This window comes from Rousettus aegyptiacus, unplaced genomic scaffold (genome assembly GCF_014176215.1).
Source record: "Rousettus aegyptiacus isolate mRouAeg1 unplaced genomic scaffold, mRouAeg1.p scaffold_m13_p_2, whole genome shotgun sequence".
Lineage (NCBI taxonomy): Eukaryota > Metazoa > Chordata > Mammalia > Chiroptera > Pteropodidae > Rousettus > Rousettus aegyptiacus.
In genome coordinates this window covers 75,635,322-75,655,181 of record NW_023416295.1, presented here as the reverse complement: position 1 = coordinate 75,655,181, position 19,860 = coordinate 75,635,322, and the positions used below count along the sequence as shown (strand labels likewise).

The 19,860-nt window shown below is 35.9% G+C and overlaps 1 protein-coding gene across 2 annotated transcripts in view; it reads left to right on the top strand.

The window, feature by feature from the left end:
* The window catches only part of RAB3GAP1 (RAB3 GTPase activating protein catalytic subunit 1), a 76,972-nt gene extending 58,951 nt beyond the window's left edge, over window positions 1–18,021 (top strand). The window contains exons 19-25 of one of the 2 annotated variants that reach the window (XM_016164024.2): window positions 2,717–2,944; window positions 11,036–11,132; window positions 11,230–11,333; window positions 11,458–11,573; window positions 12,883–12,985; window positions 15,442–15,462; window positions 16,277–18,021. In XM_016164024.2, the coding sequence (XP_016019510.2) occupies window positions 2,717–2,944; window positions 11,036–11,132; window positions 11,230–11,333; window positions 11,458–11,573; window positions 12,883–12,985; window positions 15,442–15,462; window positions 16,277–16,513 (906 nt within the window). In that variant the 3' untranslated portion in view covers window positions 16,514–18,021. The remainder of the gene's footprint in view (window positions 1–2,716; window positions 2,945–11,035; window positions 11,133–11,229; window positions 11,334–11,457; window positions 11,574–12,882; window positions 12,986–15,441; window positions 15,463–16,276) is intronic. The other variant, XM_016164025.2, reaches the window with a different exon arrangement.
* Window positions 18,022–19,860: the final 1,839 nt, after the last annotated feature.

Here is a 19,860-nt window from a genome sequence, read left to right as displayed (position 1 = left end):
GTCATGGAAAGTTTCTCAGATGAGTCACCATATAGGATGAGTAGACATTTGATACTTAGAGAAGACTGTTTTAGGCTTAATATGGGCCTAGGACATAGAGGATTCAAAGAATGGTGGCATTTGGCTTATTAGCTTACTAACTTAGGGATGAAGAAAGGTTTCTTTGTTTGTTTTAAATAATTACTTATTCTTGAAAGTAGAGGCAAGTCTATGTATATCTATTCCTAAAAAATCAAGTGGGTAGTCTTGCAGGCCACAGGACTTCCCTTTCCTACTGCTGATACTCTGGACGGTCTCCCAGGCCCAGGCTTTTCCTCCTCAGTGTGATGGCCTATGATGGCCCCCATCTCCCTGTTCCATAGCCCCTATTCAGTCCTGCTTTTGTGCTATGTAGGCCAGTCTGCGTTTGATTTTTTCAACATAAATACTCCATGAAAACCTATTCCACTTTCATCTTCCCTGTTAGATTTGTGACAATAAAAGGGAGCCTTTTTTCCCCTGCTTATTCCCCCATCTTTGCTAGAAGAAAAAAAATCTTTAGTAAACCTCTTAAGAGCTGCATGTTTTCTTAGAGACTAAAAAGATACATAAAATCTGTGAGTTCTGTTCTGCTGTGAAACAAGAAAGAGGGATGTGCTGTTTTAAAACAAAAGTTGGTACAGTGGATAAAGAGAAGCCAGTTGGCTCTGAGGTCATGTGTTAAAAAGGTAGAGAATTGGCTTAGGGTATGTGTACATGGTAAGAAATACCGGCCTCTGCAGCCACTGTTTTTAACCTGACCTCTAGCTGCCTTCATATTCACCTGTCCCTGTCCTACTACAGTGTCCTTGCAAAGACATGTACAGAAAGAAATTCCAACTTGGAACTGTAAAAGCTTTTCCCCATAGAAACATATTGGCTCCTGATGATAAGGTTCTATGTAATTTCTTTAACACTGTGTGACAGCAAAACTATGGTTCATTAGACTATATTAGACTAAGCTAGACACCTATAAATGTCTTATAACATTGCTTTAATCAGAAAATAGACTATATTTCAAGAAGCCATCTTACACATCTGCCCATCTGTAGGAATCAGATAATATATTCAAGGACATAGGTAGGTAGTCACTTTAAAATAGATATGGTTGCCTTTCTCTTTTTTGTATAGGATGACTTGGTTTAGGGAGCTTTGGACAAATGCTGATATGTACCTGAGGCACCTACACTTTATAATTCCAGAAGGACGGGGTCTAATCTCTAGTAGAACAAAGATAAGCCATAGCTGAAGTGAATCTCGACCCTCTCCTGGTAGTTGTATGGTTAGCTTGGTGCTGTGAGGACATCCAGAAGGAAGAATTCTGGTGCGAAATGTCTGTCTTTAATACGTTCTGTAGTACAAGAGTTCAGTACTATTTTCTTTAAGTTCTCTCTCTTCATTCAAGGCCTTTCACTCTGGTTTGCTAAGATGTTCTCATGTGTGTGTGGTGCTGCCTGGTTAATATCCAGATCTTTGTGCATGAGTCCTGAGTCATGCATAATGTTGACCCTTTGTAGTTCACAACAGTTTTTTGTTGCAACGATGCCAATAGCTCCTGGAAGTTTCTGTTGCTGACTATCGGTTAAGGGCCCCCCTCTAATTCCTCATCCCCTCAGGGTTTTTTTAAAATTGATGGGGATAGTTAATCTGGTAGCCACTTTTGCTACCAGGAAGTATTGGCAGTTTTCCTTTTCACATTTAAGTCTAACCATTCTCATCATGTTGATTTTCATTTAAGTCTGAAGTTAATTTAATTTAAAAATAAAGAAAATTACCTTCTGCTTAGCATTTCTTTGTTAATGCTTACATCGCTTACTATTGTAGGCAATTAAATATAATACTCATAGCAGGAAGAATACATTATGGTAGAGAATATAACCCAAAAGGCATGTGTTTAATGTATGTACACATATCCTTTGAGTATTAAGGAGATAATATACATGGTCATTCTTAATACTCCACTGATGTATTATTACTAGACACTTGCAAAAAAGAACTCTGTGCCTTACCACTAACACTGCAAAGCCTCTATTTTTTTCCAGGCTTGAATGTAGAATTACTTAAAGGTTTTTGGCCTGCACCATTGTTAATTCTATAGAATTATCTACTAAATAAAACTTTAATTAGTTAGGTTTCAGAAGCTTGAAAAACAATAGTTTGAATTCCAGTTTCTTAACAGCACAAAAACAATTTATGTGATGGTAATTTGTTACATAAAGCACAAGAATTTGATGGCTAAATAGAACATTTTTGAGGTTAGCAGATGTTTATTGCAGTCCCAGTATTGATTTATTGAGGGAGAAAAGAGCAGAACTTTTCCATTGTTGTATTATTATTCTGGTCATGATGTGTATTATTAATTTACTTGACTTTCACTGACTTGATACCTTTTTAAGTATTGAGTAGTTATACTATAATTTTAAACTTACTATATGTAACAATCTGTTTAAGAGAATTAATTTTCCAAATTCATCAAATAAAAATATTTTCTTTTTTTGTAAAATGGAGACAGCAAAAAGAAAATGCTTTGGGTACTTAACACCTGATTTATTTTAAAGGCAACCCAAACTCATGTCACGTATTAGATTATATAAAGAGTAGATAGGGTTTTTGTGAAAGGGAAAGCGATTTTTCATGTAGGTTTATCAGTAACTGTTGACTTTTATTTGATTCTGCTGAATTTTTTGCCTTGTTTTAGGCAGCTAATCCAGGCTGTTTTCTGGAAGACTTTGTGCGGTGGTATTCACCTCGGGATTATATTGAAGAGGAAGTGATTGATGAAAAGGGCAATGTGGTTCTGAAAGGAGAACTGAGTGCCCGAATGAAGATTCCAAGCAACATGTGGGTAGAAGCCTGGGAAACAGCCAAACCAATTCCTGCGCGAAGGCAGAGGAGACTCTTCGATGATACCCGGGAAGCAGAAAAGGTAACTGAAGTTTGGGTATCTAATATAAAAGTGCTAATAATTGTTCTAGCATCTAAAAAAGTCACTATCATAGACATGAGAGCTTTGGACACACTTGAGAAGCAAAGCATATAATGAGCCATTTATATATCTACTATTCACATTTAAGATTAGAACTGGTTGTGAATAGGCCAAAAAAATAAGACGTGTATTTTATGTCACATGCTTACCATAGTTCTGTTTCACAGCATGTGTCAAAGCCTTAAAAATTGTCATGTCCTTAAAAATTGTCATGTCCTTTGACCTAAGAGTTCTACTACCAAGTTCTACTACCATTATTTCTTTATTAAAGAAATAATGAGAAATACATAAAGATTAACATACAAGAATGATGTTTAACAAAGTTTTTTAGTGAAAAAGTAGGTACAAACTGAAATTACCAAAAATAAGGCTTGGTTCAATAAGTTATGATATGATCATTTAGTGGACTGTTTTGTAATTATTAAAAAATATTTGGAGTTCTATAGGCAGCTACCTGATATCAAATTGCCTCCCCCCCTGCAAAACGCCCCATGAAATTAATAAGTAAATCATGCCTTCAGCATTACGAAAGGCTAGAGATTGCAGTGACCTTCAAATTAACTGTAAGTAGAGAAATAAGCTAAATTCCAGTGGAATTCCTATTGCTAAATGCCTGTGGATGTAGAGAATGGGGACAGAGTGTTTCAAGAAGAGCTGAGAGATGCAGAAGACTTAGATGGAGCACAGCATCATGTGTGAAAATACTCAACACAAGTAGACATGGTAGTTCACAGCACAGGCTACAGGGTACGGACTTAAACGTAAGCAGGACTAAAAGTGGACACTCAGACACTGCTTGGGAGGAACTGGATCTATAGAGAAGGACTAATGCCCCTTTTAAAGCAGTGATGGGAAAGAAGGAAATAAGGAGAAAATTAAAAATCCTGCAGAAATGAAAGAGAAACAAGACTTATTAACTTCCCTCATCTTCTGCTGTACATTAAAGAAACTGTGCAGAAGAGGATATTTCAAACTGTGACATGATTAGGAATACTAAAATGCAGACCATATCCATACAAAACTACTATAAAAAACAGAAAATGCAACTGAATCAGTTCAGATAAGAAAAACATTTCACAGAAAATCAACCATGAAGCAGAAGAAGATTAACATAACATTCCATCTGAATCAGATATTCTAAATTAAGCATGGGAGATAGGAAAAATTATGTTTAATCACAAATACTAAAACCAATAGCAAAAATTGACCCAAAAACCACACAAGGACAACGAAACCACAGCTGGTTTAACTCAGGATAGAAGTAGAAGAAAAAGATAACTTTATCAAAAATAAAGACTAAATTACAAGGGACCCAAAGGGAAATAGATTCATTGTAAATTTAATAACAGGCATCAAGGAAAAGCAGCAAAATAGCCAAGAGAATGAAAATGGGATAAAAGAGTAAAAGGGGTTCGAGAGAAAGTGGTAGAAATGGAAGATAGGAAAATTGACCAGGAATAATGAACTTCAAAATACATGACTGTAGAACTACTAGACTTTAAATATTTTTTAAAATAAAATTCTCAGGACCTCCAGGCAAAAAAGATGAAAACTTTTATATGGCAAAAGAAAAAGTCAAAAGACAAATGATAAGCTGGGAGAAATATTTGTAACCTGGGGGAAATATATGTATTACAGATAAAGAGTCAAATTGCTATAGAAAAATGAGCAAGAATATGAGTAGACAACTCACTAAAAAAAGGATAATTACCTTTAAACCTATCAAAAGATCTTCAACTTCATTCATAATAAGAGAAATGAAAATTGGAAATTACCGAGAGAACCATTTCTCACAACATCAGATTGGCAACAATTCAAAAAGCTTGATATTCAGTGGAGGGGAGGTAGTTGATACTCAGATTGGGGAGGGGAGGGAAAATCTAATCCAAGTAATTTATGGGCATATAAGATATTTTTGACTGTGTGTGTTGGGAGGTGGGAAAACAGTGCAAATAAATCCTAAACTTTATTTTCCAGGTTTGTTTTGTGTAGTGATATGGGTAAGCAGTTCTGGAACTTTTAAATGGATTATTGCTCGAGCAAAAGAGTACTTAAATGTGTTGGTGTTAGTTGGAAGCCAGAATTCTCACTGTGGAAGTGAGATGCAAACATGGAATTGAGGTGGGCAAGGAAGACTCGATAGCAGTGGATTGGAATGTGCACTCATAGGTTTTGAAAATGTGAATAGGTATGTGGGTATGTACGTATGCATATATACAGGGATATATTTCCTTGTTCTCTTCTGAAGGGATCTAGAAGCAGTGACACCCCAGTAGCAATGAGCACAATGTGTATCTTGATTTTTAGAATATTTCTTACTAAAAGGAACCATGCTTTCCTCAGAGAAATGGCCGATTTCAGGATTGCAAGAGGGAAGGTATAAGATGAGTGTGGAACATCATGTGTTACCAGAAAATAAGGAAGTGTTTTTTTTTTTTTTAAAAAAGGGGCATTTCATAAGGAGCTAGCATGAGGGGACTCTTAGTGGCCGAATCTGGACAATTTGAGTACCAAATAATTAAGGAAGGTGATGAATTATAAACCATTAGGAAAAAATCAGAATCCTTAGGTCTCCATTGATAATTTGTAGATAAAGAAATGGGGGATTGACCCAGCAATTGCAGTTCTGGGTATTTATCCAAAGAATACCAAAACAATAATTCGTAAAGATCTATGCACTCCAGTATTCATGGCAGCACAGTTTACAATAGTCAAGATATGGAAACAACCTAAATGCCCATCAACAGATGGTTTGATAAATTATGGTTCATATATAATATGGAATATTAGTCATTAAAAATATGAAATCCTATCATTTGCATGGATGGACCTAGAGGTTATGCTGAGTGAGATAAGTTGGAGAAAGATAAATACCATATGATTTCACTTATTTGTGGACTCTAAGGAACAAAAAGAACAAACTAATCAAAAACACAAATATAGTGGGCAATTTAGTGATGGATGGAGGGGAGGGAGTTGGGGGGATATGAGAATGGGGTGAATGGTTAAAGAGGTACAAATTAGTAGTTGATAGTTGGTCATGGGGATGGGAAGCATGGCAGAGGAATGCAGTTGGTATTAATATGATAGCTAGGTGGAAGGCCAGGGGAGGGAGGGAGCAGTTAGAGGGATCATTTTATGAATTATATAGGTGTCTAACCAATCTACTATATACTTGAAACTAATTTAAATAAATTTTAAAAAATGGAGGAGAAAGGAGGGCATTTCAACATAAAGGTGACTAATAAATATGGAGGCTATATTGGAGTTGGAAACTCTTCATTTTATAATTATATTCATAGTTGAGGTTGAGTCAGGCAAGAATATTGTAGATATCACGTCTAGGTAGAAATGTGGGTGAAGAACATCATTTTGGATGGCTTAAGGTGTCTCTACAGATTACTTCTGAATTGCAAGGATATAAATAATAACAATACAGTGGAGAAATAGGATGATCAAAATTAAAATATCATCAATAAGGGGCAGAAGGAGATTGTCTACATTAAGATGTGGTACTCTGAAGGATCCAAAATCACTTACGTATTATTTGGTCAAAGTGCATAACCTGCATATAATTATGAGGAAACATTAGATAAACCCCAAATGAGAAATATTCTATTTTAAAAAGAGCTTAAAAAAAAAAGTTGTTGGAGTATGTTAAAAGGACTCAGGAACCAACTGAAAGATTTCCAGATGGCTAACACTGGAATAATTTGAGTGACAAAGTAGTATTGGATTATAACTCAAAGTATAAAATTAACATCTTTGAGTCTGTAGTGATATACAAATGATTGAATAAACTGGAGAGGAGACAAATCTCCCATGCAGAAGAACTCCAGATCTACTTTGCCTCCAAGAAAGTAGAGCATAACTCCCGATGCCATAACTGTGAGCTGTGCATTTTGACTTCCTACTAAAGTGTATGATGTGCAAAGTGAGGAAAAGGACTAACTTTATCGTGCAAAAACCTGACAAACACTACATTGCCCAGGTGAGCAAGCTTAAAAACAGGGATAAGTCACATTGATAGTATGTACTCTTGATGCGATGTGATGAAAATAGTGCTTTACCTCTCTGGTCTTCTTCCCCAAAATATAACACCAGTTTAATTGTGAGGAAAGCATCAAATAAATTTTAATTGAGGGACTTTTAACAAAATGCCTAACTAGAATTCCTGAAAACTGTCAAGGTCAATAAAAGCAAGGAAATTTTGAGAAACTCACATTAAGGATAGTCTAGAAACATAACTGCTAAATGTAATGTGATATCCTGAATGGGATTCTGGAATAGGAAAAGGACATTAGGTAAAACAGGAAATTGATTACACAAATATTGACGGAATTATTCATAATAGCTAAAAAGGGGAACTAACCCAAATGTATGTCAGCTAATGAATGGATAAACAAACCATGGGTATATACATACAATGGAATATTATTCGGCCATAAAAATGAATGAAGTTCTGATACAGGCTACAACATGGGTGTACCTCGAAAACATACTAAGTGAAAGAAGCCAGAAACAGAAGACCACATATTGTAAAATTCCATTTATATAAAATATCCAGAATAAGCAAAGCCATGGAAACAGAGAGTTCATTTAGTAGTTGCCGGGAGGGATCAGGAATTGGGAGAAACTGGGGAATGGCTTCTCTTGGGTACTGGATTTCTTTCTGGAGTAATGAAAATGTTCTGGAATTAGACCATGGTGATGGTTGCAGAACCTTGTAAATATGCTAAAAACCACTGTAAACCATTTTAAAGTGGCAGATTTTATGGTATTTAAAGTATTTCTCAATTTTTAAAAACTAAAGCAATATCAGCAAAGTATGGAATTGAGTTAATCAGAAAGCTGGGAGGACAGTACTCCAAATGTCAGTGTTATGAAAGAGACTTGGAAAATGATTTCAATTTCATTAAAGAAGTATGACAGCTAAAGGCAATGCATGATCTTTAACTGGGTGCTGTATGGTGAAGGAAAAAGATATAAAAGACGTTCGGTCATTTGACAAAATCGTGATATGGATAGTAGATTAGATGAAAAGTATTTGATCAGTTTAATTTAAATAATCAAAATAGTTTTGATTACATGAGAAAACATTATTAATTTTAGGAAATACACACTGAGGTATTTGAAGATAAAGAGACATGATAATGTATGTAACTCGCTCTCAAATTATTTAACAAAAAAAATGGATGTGTGTATGTGTTAAAAAAAACCACAGGCCCAAAATGGCGTCACTCATGCTAAAAGCCAAATTTAGATTTAATGCCTGCTAATTGTAGTTTCAACTTCTCTGAGAAACATAACCTTAACCAGTCTGGAATTTTTAGCCAACTACCAGTAAGGTAATCAGTCAGCTGAGTCCTCTACATCCCCCCACAGAAAGAAGAGACAATCTGCAAGATAAAAAGCCCTTCTATCCTCCACCCCCAGGGAAAGATATCCGAGCCCTCAAGTAATCTTTTCTTTTGTTAATTGCTCCCTTGCCCCACCCTTTTTCCTATAAAAACTTTCCATTTGTACAGCCCTTCAGAGTGATTTTTCTAGTTGCTAGGTGGAATGCTGCCAGAATTACGAGTAGCTTAAAGCAAATAAGATCTTCAAATTTATTGGTTGAATTTTATTTTTTAACAGATAGTATGCACATACAGAGGAGGAGAGGCTTGTGATAAAACAGATGAGTTAAAAAGGTTAACAATAAATGAATCTAGGCAAAGGGTGTTACCAAAATAGAAGTTCATCTGCCTGTGCATATCAAAGCCAATTGAGACATAAGCAGGAGTTTGCAGCAAAGAAAGTTTTATTTAAGGAAATGACACCAAGCCCAGAGAGTGCTCAAAAACCTGGGAGTACTCAAAATACCTGGCTCCTCAATGGCCTGTAGGGGATAGGTTATAGAGGGGAAAGATCATTAGTCATGGTAGCTAAGGAGTTGGGGTTGTGGGCTCTACTGATTGGTCGAGGCTGGGGTAGGAGGCAGTTGATTATCGCATCAGATCCTGATGTCAGTCATGGTCTCATTCTTTTTGGTTTCAAGGGGATGTGGCCAGTAAGGTTATTCCATCTTGATGGATGTGCAGCTGAAACACAACTGAGGTCAAGGTGTTATCTGTAGTTTGACCTTAACTGTTTCTGTCCTCAACAGACCTGAGGCTTTGTTCCTAAAACTGTTTGACCTAAAGGCGTAATGACTGTGTGGATGTGCAATATGCGAAAGGTAGAAAGATAAGGAAAGAAAAGAAACAAGTGGGTCATGGTGCTGTTAGACTAGACAAGGCCAATTTGAATCAAGGTAAAAGAAAAGAAAAATAATTTTAAAGAAGTGAAGTTTTTACATGGTTACAATTGTATATACATATTTTGTGTTCTTATGAATTTTCCTGTAGGTTAAGGAAAATAAAATTTGGAGTAAGTTAACAAGGATGTATGACAATGGGAACTCTTTACTATTCTAGATAAGAATATAAATCTGTTGAAACACTTTGTAAAATTGCTAGGAATATGACTTCAATATTAAAAATTAGCATTCTTTTGTGTATAGTCTATTTTTAGGTATATACCCTTGAGAAATTCCTCTACATATGCACTAGGAAACATATGCAATAATATAATAGGAGTATTATTTGTAATAGCCAAAATATCTTGGGGAGTCCATCAATGGCGGAACATTTTAACAGCAGTGGAAATGAATAAACTATAGCATCTATTAACATACATGCATCTCAAAAACAGTGCTGAAGTCACTGGGGTGTAACTAGAGACTTACATTTATATAAAGATTAAAACCAGACCAAACAACGCATTGTTTAGGGCTACGTGTATATGTGTAAAAAAATTGTATAGAAAACAAAAGAATGATTAGTAGTTATGCTTGCGGGGTGGGTCAGGGCACTTACGGAGACTTGGTCAGGGGGGCTTACAAGGGGATGTGGAAAGTACTGGTGATATTCTGTTTCTTAAGCTCTTGGTGTGTAAATAAGTATTTGTGTGTGTGTGTGTGTGTGTGTGTGTGTGTGTGTTTTTAAGTATAAATACTGTGGTATGTTATCTCATAATTAAAAAAAAAGCTTCAGACCATCCAAAACCAAGCCAAAAAATAAAAAGCATAAGTCATTAAATGAACAAATTTGTAAAACAGTATGTATATTATGAATTTTTGTTACGAAATTGAATATGCATCTATAGCCGTGTGTTTAAATGGGCATAGAAATAAGTCTGAGAAGATAAACACAGTAATGTGTTCCTTCAGAAGTAGGATTTCTAGAGAACTTTTGCATTACACATCTCTATGTATGTATGTATGTATGTATTATTTACTTTTTTAATTTTTGAAATCCATGAGCATTATCAGTCAGGCTCACCTTATGAGATTATATTTCTTTTATTTTTACTGCCGTTGAATAAGGAGCTTAAAGGTTGGCTCCATGTGTTACATTTACTTCTCTATTTCTATAATCAGAAAAATAAAATAATTTTCATTTTGGAAAAAATGATAAACCAAAACAACTAAACAAACAAACTAAGGGGAGGTCCCTAGGAATGTTTAGAAATGTTAAGTGAGAAATCTCAGCAGGTTACAAAACAGATTTTACATACTTCATATTCTTTCACTTAATATATTATGTGTATTCAATGTCTTAACAAATCTTGGAATGAAAATGTTCCATTGTTAACAATTTCTATTTCTATTTTTGGTATAATTTACAGATGTTTTTATTTTTTTTCTTTGTTCCTAATTTGCATGTATTACCTATGGAAGCAGGAAAAAAACTTCATGAGCATATTCAACATTATTAAAAACTGAAGAACTTAGTTCTTTTTAGTAACATTATCCTTACCTTTAGGAGTAGTAACGACTTACTTAGATGAATAGGGATAGGTACTAAGAGAAGTCACTGGGGTGTAACTAGTGAACACTACTCTTACAGAGTGAGTTCAGTGGTTCAGAGGATTTTTTACTTGCATAAATGGCTGCTTTATTCTTTGACACCTGCATTGAACATTCATCTGACTTTGTGCGTTCTTCAGGTGCTGCACTATCTGGCAATACAGAAACCTGCAGACCTTGCTCGGCATCTGTTACCTTGTGTAATTCATGCAGCCTTACTCAAGGTAAAAGAAGAAGGTAAATGTCTTACTTGATTAGTCATCAGTTATTTCCAAACATGAAAGGTTTTTTTGCCTAAGTTATTTAATGATGGCTTTGATCTTTTTAAAAATAGAAAATCTGGAGAACATTTCTTCAGTTAAGAAGATTATAAAGCAAATAATATCTCATTCCAGTAAAGTTTTACACTTCCCCAATCCAGAAGACAAGAAATTGGAAGTAAGTTTGATACCGTGTCAGGATCTTGCCAAGCATTCTCCTTAGTTGGGAATAATTACTTGAAAGATACATTTTAAAATGGCTTTGCTTTTTTTTTGCTATCTTCTAATGTTTCCACTGTTAGGAAATCATTCATCAAATTACTAATGTGGAAGCTATAATCGCAAGAGCCCGCTCACTGAAAGCCAAATTTGGAACTGAGAAATGTGAACAAGAGGAGGAAAAGGAAGATCTTGAAAGGTAATTGCTAATTTGACTAACTCATTTTTGTCAGCAGTAGGGAAAGCCACCACTCTATTTAGAAAAATTTAGTAGAATATTGTGATTAATTTATAGTTCTCCTATAATTGTAAAAAGCATTGGCTAGAGGCAGAGAAATACCTAATTATCATAGGATTTGACCTCTACTGTATTTTTTGATTATTTGCTAGATGTCTCCATTCCTCCCACTTTTAGAAGCAAGTTTTACCAGGTCTCTTTTTGTAGCAATGTCCTTGTTTGCTCTGGGAAATGTGGTGCCTGCAGTTTCCTGTGGGGGAGCTGTTTCCTCTTTGTTACTTGAAGTGCCCCAGAGCTTTGCTTTCAGCTCTCACTGTACCTTCACCACAGTCTGAGGTGTTCTGCAACTGGATTTCTGCTCAATATTCATTTAATTTTTGAAAAGATTTATGATAACAAAGGCTCACTTCGTGAATATGTTTCAAAAGTGACCAGATGCTCTCTCCAGGATGAGGTGAATGACTGGGTCAGTCTTTTTCTCCCTCTGAGACTCAGCACCATAACCAGGGGAGCCTATTAGTGTGAGCCCATGTTTTTGTCAGTGGTAGCATTTCCAAATTAGCTACTTCATCAGCTTGAATTTGTTATAATGTTAACATTTTTATTATCCTTTCCACAGGAATATCATTATTGATGCTAAATAATTAATATTATATGACGAGGCATTTGCTATAGCTTTTAACAAGTTCTTGTTTGAATTTTATATCTTTTGTTGAGTGACATTTTCTCCCAGCCGTCTTTGCTTTTGAAAATTCCTTCTTTTAAATGAGAAGAATAAGCTCTAATCATTTCTAAAATAGCAGTATGAATTAGTGAGCAGGTGGTGCAGGCTTGGTGACTCTGTGTCCTTCTCTCTGTTAGCTCCACCACACACATTATCTGTGATATACTTGGAAGTACAGTGTTTCCAGCACAAAAATGGCAGTTTACAAAAACAAGAAATATGAATCATTGCTTTGCTGAATAAATGACACTTTGTTTTGTTTTCCCCCAATTTTTTTTGATCTTGTACTGAATGTTTCTTTTTATACTTAGATAGAGATGGGCTTTTAACCAATTTTATAAAAACAGTTGAAAGGCAGTGAGATTGTCATTTGAGTAGATTTTAATTCCAGTTGTCAATTTATCCTGTTCTGAAATTTCTGCTCCAGCCTTGGTAGGTTTAGGCAGTATCAATTTTAGGGTTTGTCCACAAAATTAATCTGCAAGGATTGACATAATGTGAACCGAACTACTCGCTTTCTATGCTTTCATTACCTCCCTCTCGTAGGTTTGTGAGTTGCCTTTTAGAGCAGCCTGAAGTGTTAGTCATCGGTGCGGGAAGAGGACATGCTGGCAGAATTATTCACAAGCTGTTTGTGAATGCACAGAGGGTATGTGAGACTCCCTATTAACTGTATCATGATCTCCTCTAGACCTCTGCTCAGTAGGATGTTGTTTTGATTACCACAGATGGCCGACTATAAAGCTTCTAGCTGAGTGTAAGTCTGGGCATTGGGTTCGAACACTGAAGAAACAATGACTCTCAACAGTGACTTTTGAGTTTTTTGAAATCCTTTTGCTACTTTGCATGTTGAAGTAAAATGATAAGTATATTTTAGGACTTAAATTTCAGAAATTAGAAGGGTCTGAAATCCATTGTTATAGAATCTATAAGGACTTGTTTAGACATGTCCAGTACTGTGCTATAAAAAAAAAAAAACAAAACCTGTTTACTTTTCGAATCGAGTTTTACCAATTTTAAACTCCATGTACTGCAAATGGTTTCACAACTTAGCTTGTAAAGTTAGTAAATCTAACTATTTTTATAATGGTGAAGGGGTCTAACTTCAGAGATTTCATAAGAATGAAGAATAAGATTTCAGATTTTTGGGACTGTGGAAACTTAGGCTTCAGCACAGAAAGAAAGCCTAGTTTGAAAAATTGTCTTTGTCATTACCTCTATTAATGAAAGCAAAGATTTAAAAATTATATAGTACCTCTTGACATTTCTAAAGCTATTCAAGTTTGGATTTTTATGAAGATGATACCACTTATACTTTGTGCTGATGTTTTCTATACAGATCTTGTGTACTGGTTAAGAGGTGCTGGCATCCCATAGATGCCCTCATGTCAGGGCTCATTAATATTAAAGATTCTGATAAAAATATACATGTTGCCCCTTATCCAACACTGTGAGGATACTAAAATGACCCAGTTTTGAAGGTGTAATTCTCAGAATCAAATAAGGAGAAGAATTTTCATGGGTTTTCACATGGAATAAAAACTTGATAATCTCTTTTAAGTCAGTCTGAAGTACATCTAGTTAATGTATTCAAAATCATAGCCAAATATATTGATGTGAATTTATAGGAAGAACTAAAACCTGCAATTATTTATGGTTCCTTAAAGTTAAACATTTCAAGTTAAAAACTAAGTATTTTACTTCGTTATAAATTAGAGTTCTAGAAAGCAATAGATAATTGCTTTGATTTACTTTGTTTTTGTCTCTGGCATGACACCAAGAACTGAGTTTGTTTTTACACCCTATAATATCTTTCCCAGCTTACTTGCCAGAAGCTTATAAGCACATTTCCTTGTTATCAATATGAATTTTCCTCATGTTGCAAAAACTCTTTCCTCAATTTTTAATACTGTGTGTTAAGAGGATTTAAAATCTTAAAGTATTTATATTTTTAATGCTGAATGTTACTTGTTTTGATAAGTCAAAATTATTTCCCCCAAATTGGAAATAGCCTTTTCCCTCCAGACTGTAAGAAAAGGCTCATTGTAAAGAAAAGAATCATATTAAAAAACCAATCACATTAATCTCACTATCCACTGATGATCACTGTCGATATTTGACATCTAGTGTATACAAATATATGTATATTTTACAAAATAGGATTGTATTATGTAATTTACTTTTATTCTTATTTTCCACTTAATATAATCATCTTACTACATCAGTAAATATAGAAGTGCATCATTTTTTCAGTGGCCTCATTGGTTGCATAGCTAATCCGAAGTTGTACATTCATCCCACATTATGTAATTTTAAAACTTTCAAACCTTGTGGTGAATGTTTTTAGGGACTTGGCAGACTATAATCATATAACAAGTGCCTGATTGGTACATTTTTAAACTCAGCCCTTAAATGTCTGGCTAATGTAAACCATTTAAGTTTATTCATGTAACTTTTCTTAATTAACTGACACTGTATATCAGTTTTACAAATTAAGATTTTAACTTTTAAAAGTATGAAATTTCACTGAGAATTTTTATAGCATATAGTAATTTTACATATTTAAAACTTTCTTAAAATTATACATTTAATAAACTTCATTATGATTATGTTTCATAGTCTCACACACACACAGACACACACACGCGCGTGCACACACACGCGCGCGCACACACACACACACACTTAAATGGAACTCAGCAAATAAACCACTCACTGAATTTTGCTTCAGTCTTGCTAAATTGAATAGCTCTGAGACACCTATTCTTAAATTTATTGGATTATTTTTCAAGCTACGAGCACTTTTTTTTAGCATCTGAATTCTCTAATAAAAGAGCTAGCTTTTTGTTAAATCATTTCACCATTAAATGACACTACATCACCTGTTGAACCATCCGATGCATGAGTAGTGGGTATGTCTGCACAATTTGATAGCTAGGTGTGTTGTATGTGGTGCATGTTTGTCTTGATACCTTGATAGGATCATGTTCCTTAATGTAGTGCATGCTTTCTGAAATAATCTTGAAATCTCTTGTTTAGCTCTTTTTAAAAACCATCTTGCTTGTTTACTTTTCATCATTGTTTCTTTTCTCACCCTTCCTCAAGCTGACTGAATCTTCTGATGAGGTAACAAAATAGCCTTTGTCACTCAGTTCCTTGTTCTTCCCATCCTTCTAACTTCATAAGGTCATTAAGACTAACCATTCTTTAGCAGTCTGGATTTGGCATATTTTTCTTAATGTTTAGCATAATTTCATATTTCCATTGCCAAAACAATTTTTCCCCAAATCAGTGGTATTCTGAAAGAAATATAGTGATCAGTTAAAATGAGGGCTCTAACTGAATATGTATTTTATGCAGTTTTAATGAAAAAATAGATACCTTTAATATTGTGAACTTCTCTTTTTTGGCTATTGCTACATAATGAGTTTCTATCACTATTGCAGCACATTAGCCACCCACCAAACAAAAACAGTATCCTCCCATTTTAATTTGGCAAATGAACCTTAAAAAGAATCAAAAATTGGGATAGAAACCATCTTTTTAGACTCTGGAGAGAAGCAGCGCCTTACTGGACTGAAGACATCAGACTTGGTCTTGTGTCATTGCTGGAAGAAACCAATAGAAAACAGTATATTTTCCCTCTTCATCAGATGTCTGAATATGGCCCTCACTTTGCATAGCAGATTGCCTGGCAGTCATTATCCCTTCTGTCTCTGTCACCAATTTATTTGTTATCTCTGGCTGCTCATGCAGTGTTTCAAGCTTCTTGTACTTTCTGTTGTGATTTATTTTTTGAGTAATCACAACATAGTTGACTGCATTACTGAATAATGTAGAACATTTCTATGTGTTTATCATGTTTATTTATCTGTCCTTCAAAATGATCTGAGTTTAGCATTTGACTCAGTCTTGAATTTAGCATTTGATTCTATTCAAGGCTGCAGCCATGGCTCCACCGGAGGAGGAACTGAAGAGAATGGGCTCCCCAGAAGAGAGACGGCAGAACTCGGTGTCAGACTTCCCCGCTCCTGCTGGCCGGGAACTCATTTTGCGCACCACGGTACCCCGCCCCGCCCCGTACTCCCGAGCGCTGCCTCAGCGCATGTACAGTGTTCTCACCAAAGAGGATTTCAGATTGGCCGGTGCCTTTTCATCAGATACCTCCTTCTTCTAATTCTTCTAGAGTTACCTCACTTATGACGTCAGAGACAGTGTTGACCCCTTCGGTGGGAGGGAGGTTGAGCCCTAGAGGCCATGAGCAGGGCCTATCCAGTTGAATGATCAAGCATCATACCAGCATCTGAAAGACGCTGACGCCAAGCTTGAGCTGTGTTGTGTCTTGGTGGGAGCAGAGGGAATGGGCTGGAGTTACTGAAAGATTTCTTCCCCAAAGAGGTGGCCCTTGTTCGGGGTGGGGTTGGGGACCAAAAAATGGCAGGAACTCTCTCTACTCACTCTGGCGAGATTATGCTCGCTTATTCTTTTCTGTGACTATCCCTTAGGCTATTGCCTTGCATTCATAGTGTGTAAATGCTCCTTATATTTATTAGTATCAAGTAACCAGAATAGAGTATCTGTTAACTCAGATTTCTGGATATTTTGGTGGTAGCTCCTATTCCCAGAATCTGTGTTTTTAAAATACTAAATGACATGCTGTTTGTTCAGTCACCTGATGGCCATCTTTATTGTACTTTCAATGAGCATTTCGAATATTCTAGGAGAAAGCCTAGAATTTCACAGTTTATGTGTTTTTCCATGTAACTGTGACCTAAATGTATTCTTTCTGATAAAAATATATATTAAATGTTGCTGCAAATTAGTTTGATATCTATCTTGTAAGGTTTGTTTCTCTTGTTTTAGGTGCCATGTAAGTCAGATATCAACCTGCAAATTGTCGTGCTCTTATTTTTGTTGTATAGCATGCATTCCTTTTTCTGTGGTTGCTGTTTTGGTACTGTATTTAATGAAGTAGAGATAACACATGCTAAAAAAGATAGCCTGGGTACATAGAGATTATCATGCAGTTAGTAAATTTGGTATATGTGCTAACATAATGAATAGAAAATTATTTTAGTGAACTATTTTACTTTTGTATTTTAGTTAAAATGAAAGTAATTGGGATGTGTAGTAGCACCGAGCATAAGGATAACAACTACATATTTCTAGTTATCTGTTGATCAGAATTGATTAAATCTGTGTTATACGGCTTCTGTTCAGTAATCTTAAATCTATTTTTAAGCCTAAAATTCCCACTTTAATCCAAAGTAAAAAATAGTTATACTGAGCATAGACTTTGCTGTGAAATTTTAAAGAATTAGTAGAGCTGTGTAAACCTGTTATATTATTTTTATATAAAAAAGTGTGTATGTGTACATATGAAAGTATATATATGCACATACATGTGTGCGTGTGTGTGTGTACGAGAAGGAGGGGAGGCCCTGGTTGATTACCTCCTGGCCTTCATGGTGTTTTTCTCTGAGATGATGGACTTGATTGCTGGTGCACCACACAAATGCAGGCCTGAGCACTGAGTGATGGACCAAGTAGAAAACATTTTCAAGGACAGAGTTTGCCTGCTTTCTAATGAGGAAGTTAATAACAAAGAAACATTTTACAAAGAGAGGTTGGACTTTAAAAAGACATGAATCTAATAAAAAGGAAAATGTTGCTTTCTCTGGCTAATTTTCTCTTTTTTTCTCCCCTCTGTTGAGAGTTTTGTAATTATTTCAGTTAGTTTTGTGTTGTCTCAGATACTCCTAAATAGTTGCAGCCCGCTGGGTCTTGCAGGGGTCTCAAGAACCCTCTTGTACCTTTTTTTATTAATGGAAATTACCCCATTTTACTTTTATTTTGAAGTAAAACCTACTTCAAATCAGCTTCTGTACTAGGGGATGAAGATAAAACAGAAACCAAAACACACTCCCTCTTTTCAGTGTCCTTCCTATCAGATAGGGAAAGCTGATATTACATTGCCATAAAATGGAGAGTACAGTCAACTGTATGAATTGGAGGTCCAACATTTATCATATAAATTCATTGATTCATCCATTCATTGGCCATAGGAAGTAATAGATGCAGTAATAGTGAATACAAGGTTTCACGGGAGAAGTTTTTCACTCAGGCTTTAGGGATTGGGAAAATCTTTCCAGAGGAGGTGATTTCTAGATTGAGACTAGAAGATGAGTAGGAGCTGACAAAGAGGTGGGGGAAGTGTGGTAAATTACTCGTAAAGCAAAACTATAATAATTTTCTCCATTCCTGTATGTTTGCCCCTAATTTATTGTAATTGTACTGCTGCTCCCATGAAGTAGAATTTATTTTTCCACCCCTTCAGTGTGGACTTAGCCATGTCTTTGATCAGTGGAGTCAGTAGCAAGCATGACATAGGCAGAGACTTGAAAAGTACTCGGCACATCGGGTCTTGCCTTCTCTTGCTGCTAGAACCTTGAGATGTGCAAAGAACCTGCTGAAGCTTGGGAGATTTGTTATGAAGGAAAAAATTAACTGATACAGGAGGGGATATGAAAAGTGTTACAGATAGAACAGAGTAGGCAAAAACTCGGAAACAAAAGAAAATGTATCTTTGGAGAATAGCTAGCGTTTCAATTTGGCTGGAGTGTGTTACCCAGAGGAGAGGCAAGAAATGAAGATGGTGACATAAACTCAGGTGAGATCAAGTTCTGCATGAGCTACAGCAAGAAGTCTGGGCTTTACCTTCAGGGCTGTGGTGAGTTGAAGTTTTAAGCAAGGGAGTAACATGGTGAGTTTTAGATCAAAGTATATAGCAGGACAAATGAATTGGAGAGGCTAGGAAACTATATACATGTCCTAGACTTGTACTTAATTGGAAAGTAGCAATTATATCGTCAGTATTTTTTTTTTCTCCTTTGTGCTTTGTAATGTGCTGCAAAGAGCCTGATGCTTGTAGAACCAACATGAAATGTCCTTGCTCTGGGGCCCTCCCACACCTTTGTATTTCTATACCACTATGATAATTCAGAGGCCCACATGGTGAGGAATCGAGGGCTCCTGCCAACAGCCGTGTGAGCCAGCTTGGAAGTGGAATCTCCTGAGCCACAGAAGACCGCAGCCTCCTCAGGGACCTTGAGCCAGAATTAGCTACCCGGTGAAGCTGCTCCTAGATTGCTGACTCTCAGAAAGTGTGAGATGATGTTATTTTAAGCTGCTAAATTTGGGGGCAATGTTACATAGTAATAGATAACTATGAAATACCCAAGTGATTCTGTAAGTTTGGAGTTTAAGGAAAAGGTTAGGACTTGCGCTATAAATTGGGAAATTTAGATGTAGATAGTGCTTAAGACATAAGACAGTTTGAGATCCCCGAGGGATGAATACAATGTGAAGAGAATATCTTGGAATGGAGCCAGAGATCAGGAAGAGGAGGAGGACTGCCAGAGGAGCCACTAAGGAAAACCAGAACTGTGCTATTTTAGAACCAAGAAAAAAAGTAGTTGAAGAAGGTGGGAGCTGATCAACTGTGTCAAATGCCATTGAGATGTC